The 10,039-nt window shown below is 41.4% G+C and overlaps 1 protein-coding gene and 1 long non-coding RNA gene across 5 annotated transcripts in view; both read right to left on the bottom strand.

Annotated features, from left to right (window-relative positions):
* Window positions 1–3,372, bottom strand: part of LOC140704978 (uncharacterized) — a 28,167-nt gene extending 24,795 nt beyond the window's left edge. The window contains exon 1 of the long non-coding RNA XR_013541194.1: window positions 3,236–3,372. This is a non-coding gene — a long non-coding RNA (uncharacterized LOC140704978). The remainder of the gene's footprint in view (window positions 1–3,235) is intronic.
* The window catches only part of ERCC8 (ERCC excision repair 8, CSA ubiquitin ligase complex subunit), a 50,931-nt gene continuing 41,390 nt past the window's right edge, over window positions 499–10,039 (bottom strand). For all 4 annotated transcript variants that reach the window (XM_078384562.1, XM_020783743.3, XM_020783741.3 and 1 more), the window contains 3 exons: window positions 7,367–7,564; window positions 4,598–4,684; window positions 499–3,467 (listed from right to left, as the gene is read on the bottom strand). In XM_078384562.1, coding sequence (XP_078240688.1) covers window positions 3,399–3,467; window positions 4,598–4,684; window positions 7,367–7,564 — 354 coding nt within the window. In that variant the 3' untranslated portion in view covers window positions 499–3,398. The remainder of the gene's footprint in view (window positions 3,468–4,597; window positions 4,685–7,366; window positions 7,565–10,039) is intronic.

Here is a 10,039-nt window from a genome sequence, read left to right as displayed (position 1 = left end):
CTAAATTTGGGGATAACAAAGCAGAATGGCAAATGGAATATAAATTCTGGCATTATTTGGGAACACAACTCAGTACACACACAAAACTAAAGCAAAAATAAGTGTTCTGTGAAATCTCACGATTTACTGTTTAGATTGTAAGAAACTGAGCATGAGGGTAGAAAATTAAGTCCTTATCTAGTCCCCTCAATCCAGAGATGGGGATCAGGACTGGTCTCAAACACTGAATTTTTCTGCCGCTCCAGCTAAGGTGAAGGCCTGCCCCCATGCCCCACCTCAACACATCTGGCTTATTTTATCTTTCCCCATATTCACAAAAGCACAGAGCTCTGTACCTGCTGTGGATGGAGAAAGATATCTGGCTGCTTCTTAGAGTAGGAGGATGTGACTCCTGACTGTACTTGCTACTTATCTTCCCAGCTGGGAAGCTGAAAGGACTCACATAATACCTGGAAGAAAGACACTCAGAAGCTCCTTGAACTAATAACAGAGCCTCTATATTTATTTATTTATTTATTTATTTATTTATTTATTTATTTATTTATTTATTTATTTATTTATTTATTTATTTATTTATTTATTCATTCATTCATTCATTCATTCATTCATTCATTCATTCATTCATTCGATTTATATTCCGCCCATCTGGTATATTCTACCACTCTGGGCGGCTTACAGAATATCAAAAACAATTTAAAAAAACAAACAAACATAAAAACATTAGCATACAACAATAACAAATAGTGCAGGAATAAATACATAATAAATAGCAAAGCAAAGAAATCAGTAGTTGACAGGAGGGAAGGCCTGGATGTACATCCATGTTTTCAGTTGGCATTTGAAAGTACCCAGCGTTGGGGCCTCGCAAATTTCCGGAGGAAGGTTGTTCCAAAGGCGAGGAGCCACCGCCGAGAAGGCCCGGCTTCGTGTCTTTTCCCTCTGGGCCTCCCTCAGCATCAGGCTCCTCAGCCTCACCTCTTGACTCGTGCAGGTAATCCGAGTAGATCTTGGTGGGAGCAGGCGCTCCGCCAAGTATCGAGGTCCTAAACCGTTTAGGGCCTTATAGGTAAGCATTAGAACTTTGAAGTCAATGCAGAAACGGATGGGCAGCCAGTGCAGTTTGGCCAGAACAGGAGAAATATGTTGGTGTTTTCTCACTCCAGTAAGGAGTCTGGCCGCTGCATTCTGCACCACCTGAAGTTTCCGCATCAGCCTCAAAGGTAGCCCCACGTAGAGCGTATTACAGTGGTCTAGTCTTAAGATTACGAGCGCATGTACCAAGGTAGTGAGCGCCCCCATGTCAAGGTAGGGTCGCAGCCGGGCAATCCGCTAAAGGTGGAAAAAGGCGGTGCGAACTACTGACACCACTTGGGTTTCCCTGGTGAGCGTCGGGTCCAGGTGTACCCCCAGGCTGCGAACCCCATTCTTAGCAGCCAGGGTCACCCCCCCCAAATGTGAGAGAGCCACCCAGGCCACCAACCCCAAGGGCACCCACCCTCAGAACTTCCGTCTTGTCCGGGTTCAGCCTCAGCCCATTTTCCTGCATCCACTACAGTACGGCCCCCAGGCAGTGCTGGAGGGACAGGACGGCATCACCTGCAGTTGATGAAAAGGAGATGTAAAGCTGGGTGTCATCAGCATACTGATGACATGAGGCTCCACACGCCATTATGACCCCATCTAGCGGTCTCATATAGATGTTAAACAGCATTGGGGAGATAATCGACCCCTGTGGGACCCCACAATTGAGATTCCACGGGGCCGAGACACTCTCCCCAAGCTGTACTCTCTGGGGTCGGTTCTCCAGGAAGGAACGTAGCCAGGCTAACGCCAAGCCACCAATTCCCAACTCGGAGAGCCTCTCCAGGAGGATACCGTGGTCAACGGTATCAAAGGCTGCCGAGATGTTGAGGAGGACCAACAGAGACACTCTGCCCCTGTCAGCCTCCCTCAACAGGTCATCGTACAGGGTGACCAATGCCGTTTCTGTACCGTGGTGCAGCCTGAAGCCCGACTGGAATGGATCCAGGGCACCTGTCTCATCCAAGTGGGCCTGAAGCTGATCAGCGACCACCCTCTTGACCACTTTGCTCCTGAAAGGAACATTGGCGACGGGCCTATAATTGCCAATCTCGTCCGCCGCCATATTAAGTTTCTTTCTAATGGGCCTAATGAGTGTCTCCTTGAGGGCAGAGTTCTCTTTGTGGATTGTGGGAAACTCTGAAGAACCAAAGCTGGCTTAGGGCTTGAGAAGTGGCTAGAGGTGCCTTCCAGCACCAGCTCAGTCACACACTAGCTTTACTTGCTGTTTTTTACCCTGACTGGGATTGTGAGTATTTGGGGGTCAAAGTGGCTCCTCCAGGTACCAGGTGCCCACTGAATCCCAAATTGACTTTGCACCTGCATCTTCCCCAGGTGGAGAAGTTGAAGGAGTAGTGAAGACTCAGTTCCAGCCTTAGCTAAAGAGCTTAGAATGTTAAAAATAAAGCTATTAGCATTAAAGATCAGAAACGGGGATATCAATTTGTTGTTGTTCAATTTGGTGTGTGTGTGAAATCATTTTATTTGTTAAACTGACATTAACTAACACAGTAATTAAATTGTTAGTTTTGCAACGAACAGTGTGATTTACCGACAACAGCATGGGTGTTGTCACCATTACCTAGAGGAAAGCCTGTTGAAATACTTACGGTACTTATGCAGTCTTTCCCTGTATATTCCAACCTAAAATCGGTCTTCTGGATTACATAAATATTGCAGATTTTGTATGTGTTCTGTCTACTGTCTATTTGTGTAATGTATACTTTGTTTTAATATTTTTGTAAATTGCTTTAAAATGTCTGAATCCGCAGTTTATAAACACGGATAAGTAAGTCTTGTGTTCTAGGTCACAATACAATCCAAATCAAACAATTTAAATCCCCCCTTTCTTCCCCTGCCATACTAGCTTTTCAAACCTGACCGGGGGCTTTGGATTTATGGATGTGAATGAATTAACCCACGCAAATACCACTCAAGAAGAAACAAGACATATTAGCAGATCAAATATGCCTTTACCAATGGAATGAGAACTTACCAACCCATGGCTCTTAGACAGAGGGCATGGTGAAGGTTAGTCATTTTCAACCAGAGAAAACCCAATTAACATTACAACTAAGTAAAAAAATCAATAAACAATAAATTATTCCCAAACTCTGCTCCTGGAGGCTGCAGCTCATTCCCTCTCCTGCCCCACCTTGTTTCTTGGGCATAGTGGGTCTAGAGGCTTGCTTTGGATCTGGAGAAGGGCTTTGTGTATTGGATGGTGCTGAATTTGACAAACAGGCCAGAGCCTTGGCCAACAGCCTTCTTTCAGAAAGCAGTGGATATCTGGTTTTGGTCAACAAATGATTAGGAATTCATCCATCATCATCGCTACTGCTCCATGTGTCTTGATAAGCAGGATTTAAGTTCTGTTGAGGTTGCAACTGAAGAAAAGTGAAGTGGGGTGGGGAGGGAGAAAAGAAGATTACAATGTTAGGATGTGTCCTTGTGAACAGATGCTAACACTAGCGTGTTTTGGTTCAAAAACATCTTTTAAAATTGTTCCTCACAGGCATTATCACCTTTGCTTTGGCAATTCACCTTAGCCACTAAAAGCAACCGTTAATTTTAAGTCAGTGTTATCAATTCTTCCATGTGTTTCATTCTGTAGTTAATTCTCAAAATATTTTAATATTAAGTAAGTAAGAAGACTATACAAACCAGATAAGGAATATGAAATATAGGATGAGATGGACTATGATACCAAATAGGTAAGAAATAATAGCTCTTGCCATACCTGCAAAGTTTTGCTTATTTCATTTTCAGGAAATACAAAAAAATTTCAAAACTCTTCTCCTAGTTACGTGAGGTTACAAGAGTTTTGGTCCCCCCCCCCATTTCAGCAATTTCTTGCAACCCCCCCCAAAACCCACACCCCAGCCTGTGTGCATTCCTTCCATGTTGTACAAAAAAACCCGTATATTCTGTGCAAAATACAAAGTTTCTAGGCACTCCCCACCACAGGATTTTTGTATATTCTGTTGCTGATGAAATGAAGCACTGGTGATTTTGCTTCTATACAACAACAAAACGTATTGCCTTTTTTTGGGGGGGGGCAATGCTCCTTGATACGACAAGACTTTTTTTTGTTGATCTTGAGATTTGTTATATCCTTAGTGAACGCAATCCTGGGTTTTGGGCCTATGGTCAGAGCTTGGCAAAGTTATTCTTAAATCACAGTGTCATAATCTCCCAACCAGCAAGGACAGTAGCCATGCTGGCTTGGAGATTCTGTGAACTGTAACAAAAATGATTGTTTTAAAATATGATGGCCCTATGTAGCTCTATGACATTTCTGCTGTCACATCATTGCATCATGAACTGAGATGCAAGGCCAATGCCATGTTCATAGAGTTGCAGTATAATCACTCAGTCTAGAAGAAAGCTTTCTTACAATGGCTTTAGTTGCTCACTAAAGAAATAAACAAGCATGTTTTTCTTCCTGACAGTCAAAAGACATTCCTTCACCATAGATTCTTCAGTTCTAACTTGGCTATAGTTTTAAAAAAATTACCTTTCCAGATATATCATCGGGCTCTGGCTCCCTCAAAGATGGCACCCAGGCAAGGATATTGCCATCTCTGCCACTACTATAGAGTTCCTGTTATTGGGGAATGGAATAGTCACACATCAGTTACAGAATGTAGAAGGGGAAACATTGACAAACGAAATTTTGAATCAGAGGAATGTAAAACTTAGGCTAGGAGGCAGCATGTTCATAATGGAATTTACCCCCACACCCGCCCTATAACTTAAATAGAGCTAACAATATAATCCTAAACATGAGTCTTAAATAGGTTCTGCTAAGGTCAACTTATTTTACTCTCCAGAAAGTACTTTTAGAACTGTGTCTTATATTATCAGTAAGTCAGGATCTAAGATCAATTGACTGAGTCACAAACCATACAGAATACAGTGGTGCCTCGCTTAAAAGGCGCCCCGTTTAACGACGAATCTGCATAGCGACAATTTTTGTGTGATCGTTTTTGCGATCGCATTGAGATGTTTTTAATGGGAAAATATCGCTTTGCGATGATCGGTAAAACGTTTCACTTACCGATTTTCGCATAGCGATGATTTCCCAACAGCTGATCGATGGTTCCAAAATGGCCGCCGGGTTAAAAAAAATGGCCGCCTGCTGTGTTTTTGCCTGGATTTCTCGCTTACCGGGCAGCGAAAATGATGGCCGTATGGAGGATTTTTGCTTAAAGGTGAGTTTTATGCCCATAGGAATGCATTAAACGGGTTTTAATGCATTCCTATGGGCTTTTTTTCCACATAGCGACGAATCCGTATAGCGATGATTTTTGCTGCACCAATTATCGTCGCTATGCGGGGCACCCACTGTACACATGCTGCGAAACTAAAGAGAATGAGATAACAGGACACAAAAATATATAATGTAGCTTCAAAATGATAGCTTCTAAATTGCAGTGGAATGTGCATAACAGTTTACTGAAAAACATGTATTTTTCCTACACTAATTTATTTTACAACCACTGACTTGTGACAAACTTGTCGCAATGTTTATATCTTTATCACATTTCATCTTATCTCTGAATCATATTTCACTAAGACTTGAACTCTGAAGGAATATAATTAGTACATCATAATTATCAATACTTAAATGGTGGTAGTATAAGTTCACGACACACTGGGTTATTTTTAAGATTATCTGGCTCTGGTATGACAGGAAATAGAACAAGAAAATACAAAGGGAAAATATGTGGTGGGGGCACTGAATATGGTCTTTTCCTCTGTCTTTCTGTTCATATAGGCATGTCTTCATTCAACAGTGGCAAATCTAGGATACACCATTTTTAGAAAAGGCAATTGGTGCTTTCCTGCTTTCTTTCCAACATCATATTCCGGGCTGTACAAGAGTACTTCTTAATACAGTAGATGTCCAGAATGGATAATCCAAAACGTGTGTTAATCAAAAGTTCTGTGCTATCAAGTCGGAATTGACCTATAGCAACCCTAATAGGGCTTTTGAGGTGACATATTTAAGGAGTGGTTTTACCAGTTCCATTCCCCCAGTGAGTTTCTGTAGCTGAACAGGGATTTGAGCCCTGATCTCCTGAGTCCTAGTCTATCTCTCTATACACTACACTTCACTTGGAATCCAAATCAACAGTATAATTGAATGAAAAACAAAAAATGTCATCAGTTTACACTAATCTTGCCATACCTTTGAGATGTGTTAGTCTTCAATGTTCCCTATTCACAGCCACAATTAACTCTCAGGGAGATTTACCATTGTCCGAGGACTGTGTCTTTTTCTCAGCTCTTGTTCAAGGCAATTATGATAAATCTGCTATGCCTTCTAGGATGGATTGTTGTCAGATGATACTTTTGCTTAAAATTATATCAAATTATTTGTCTATCTAACTCAGTACTGTTTACTCTGATTGGCAGATGACCTTTCACATCTACTGTTAACTGCCAAAGATAGAATCTGGACCATTCTCTATATTGGACTCCATGGTAATACCCTCAAAATCCAAATCTCACTACACTCCCTTCCAACAGAATTAGATAATACCATCTATTGACCCATCCTAGCAATCACTGGAAATCCAGCTGCCTTCAAACCAGAAACCTCAGTCACAAGACGTGGCAATGGCAAATGGCTTCAACCATCAGTGGAGCACAGGTGTAACTCAATGACACCGCACATTATTTTCATGCAGAAGGTCCCAGGTTCAGTGCCTGATATAGTTGGTTAACATGGTAGCAAAGGTGAAGACAATCCCTTTCTTAGCCTTGGAGACGTGGTGGTAATATTTGGGATGGCACAAGTCAAGTGGCTACTAGCCATTTAAGTTGAACAGAAACTCCTCACACAAAAATAGCATTTGTCTTATTAGAAGATATTTGAGAAAAACAGATCAAGATTGTTATGTCCGGTGTTGGAACAGATATGCACTTCTCAAGCATATCTGTTCCAACACTGGGGAAGACAAAACAATATTTTAAACCAGGGAAGCTCTCCAGATATTTTTGGCCTATGTCAGTCCTAGCCAGAAAAGACAAAAACACTTAGAGGCCCACTGTCACTTACTTTTGTTAGATCAGACTTTGCAAATTAGATGGATATTGGCCTGTATTAACCAGGACGTTCTTATATTCAGGCCTAATGTAAAAGACTGCATGGCTAATGATTAACTACAAAACACACATTTCAATATAAATAGATACACATAATATTTAAACTATTTAAACTATTTATAACACCACTGGCATGACAGTCTGCTTACATTTCTCAAAAGAATTTACTTACCTGAAAGTTAGGTTGGAAGACGCAGCAGTCAACTGAGCTATAATGTCCCCTAAGCACTGTTATTAGGTCTCCTGAGTAAACTGTATAAAGAGCAATAGTGCTACTATATGGCACAAAGGCAAATTCTGGACTGCAGCCATGAGAGACAGCAAATTTGACACCTTTTCGACTTTCATTGCATACCTTCCCATAATTTACCTGTAAACACAAAAAGTTACAAAGTTAGCCCCTGATATAACAAAGTGAGTGTCTGCTGGTTTCACTACATTTCAAAATGAGAGCTGTTTTTGTAATGATACAGTTGAATGCACCCTCTTGCTCCATATACTGTAGCTCTCCTCTGCTGCTCCATAATAGCTTTCTTACCAATTTTAGATTTCACAGAGTGAAATTACAGAATTATATATTTTATATTGGCCAAAATCCCACTGCTTAGTGTAGTAAATTGCACTAGAGTAGGCCCATTAATCTCATTAATTGCCTGCCACTGACTGAATTTCAAAGAAAAAAAGTAAATCACATGAAGGTCCATTTGAATCAAGAAAACTTATGGAGGAGCTGACTTACTAAATCCTCACTGATTCAATGGGCATAGTCTAATGTAATTTACTACAATAAGCAACCAGATTTTGGTCATTATGTTTTTAGAAATATATTTTATTGTACAGAAATATAAAATATTTTAATAAAGCATGTTACACTTTCTTAATACCTAATACTTGATTAAGAAACAAGGTTCTGCGAGATTGCTCTTTGTGTCTCTTTTTTAATGAGTTATTGTTGGAAAGGTTCTCAATACAGTGGTGCCTCGCATAGCGAGGTTAATCCGTTCCGGATTAACCTTCGCTATGCTGAAGCATCGTTGAACGGGGCAGGGAATTCCATTGGAATTAAACCATGTTTAATGTGTTCCAAATGGGCCAAATACTCACCGTTCAGCGATGCTTCTTAATGGCCGGCAGCCATTTTTGCGCCCTCCCCTCGCTTAACGAGGGCGCGAAAACGCTGCGCGTGGCCATTTTGGGCCATTTCCGGGCTTCCAGCAGCCATTTTGGCCGCTGAACAGCTGATCGTCGGGCTTCGTTTTGCGAAACGCTTATCAATCTTCGCAAAGCGAATTTTGCCCTATCTAAAAAACGTTGAGCGATCGCATTAGCGATCCCAAAAAAGGGATCGCTATGCGATTTCGTCAAGGGAGGCACCACTGTATGTGTAAACAATTCCTGATTTGCTAGAGTTAAAAAAATTCATTAAAAACCCAGGGTAACCCAAATAAATGCAGTTTTAAAATAACTGTTTCTGTTCCTTAAATGTAAGCCAACAAGGAGTGAGTGTGTGTGGGGGGAGAAGTATGATTCATGAGACAAGCACAGCCACTCCTAATGATTTGGTGGTGTATAATTACATTGACAGAGATTGGAAATTCTCTTTGTACTTAAATCCAGATACCCCATGTAACTGTTAGCATGCCTGGCACATCTGCAAATGATAATCCAAACCTTATGTAAAGAGCTGTGAGCTTTGTCAATATTGCATATATTGTTTAGAACAGCGGTCCCCAACCTTTTTAACTCCATGGACCTGTTGGGGAAGGCTGGGCACCCCCCGTGCTTGCATGCATGTGCGAAGGAGTGGGGGGTGCTTGGGGGACACTTGCACACACTCGCGAAAGGGGGCACTCATGCACATGCACAAAGGGGCTGTGCGGGGGGGGGGTTCTGCAGGGGGGTGGGAGATCTGTCTCCATGGCCCGGTCCGGCCCAGGCCACGGACCGGTACTGGGCCGTGGACTAGGAGTTGGGGACCCCTGGTCTAGAATACCAACTAGAAATGCACAAAAACTTGCATTTTGATTTAAATAAAGACAGGTTAGTGTGCTAGTCTCAAAACACTGCTATCACTGCAACCTAAGCTCATGCTACAATAGATATCTTAAAAGGGTAGCAAATCTCTTGAATTGCTTTTATTGCAATTCATTTGGACCTAGAAAACCTAGCCTTGACAACTATTAGCAAATATGGAGATGCAAAGAGTAAAAGAGAAGCCAAACTAGGAATCTCTTTCCTTGTCCCCAACAGATTCTTTTTCATAATTTGAAGTCAAAAGATGGGGCACAGCAGAAGCAGAAGGAAAGTTGGCATGGGGAAAGAGTGAGATTCAACTTGCAGCTATACGTAGCTTGCTCTGTTTCACAGATTTTCAGCCGTGGCAGCTACTGATCAGTCTATCTGTCATTTTTACATTTGTTGCCCTGAGCTAGTTGAAGTTTGATTTTGAAACTTCACAGCAATAAAATAAGAAAATAATGGGATGTGGACTTTCATTAAAGCAGGCATAAGTCTTTTTCAAAATTATTTCCCATTAGCTAAGAAGGTTTAATCTAGACAAGTATCAAATGGATAAAGGGATTAAATGAGAAGCATTCTAGATGATAGGATGGATGGTACCACTTCAAATGGAATGGGGTAGTAGTGGGAAATGGAGAAAACTCTGAAAGAAAAAGTAACATTAGATTGTAATCCACCTCTTTGCCTGCTGTGTTAGTTCTCTATCTGCAGAAAGGTTTTGATATGGCAAACACTGAAAACAGATTTTCACAGGGTATTCCCCACCTGCGACTAACTAAATGACAGTGAAACAAAAGGACATGTAGCTGATTTATACTGAATCAGA

The sequence above is a fragment of the Pogona vitticeps genome, chromosome 2 (assembly GCF_051106095.1).
Source record: "Pogona vitticeps strain Pit_001003342236 chromosome 2, PviZW2.1, whole genome shotgun sequence".
Classification (NCBI taxonomy): Eukaryota; Metazoa; Chordata; class Lepidosauria; order Squamata; family Agamidae; genus Pogona; species Pogona vitticeps.
Note: the sequence above shows the minus strand (reverse complement) of the source record. Positions and strands in the feature narration are given on the sequence as shown.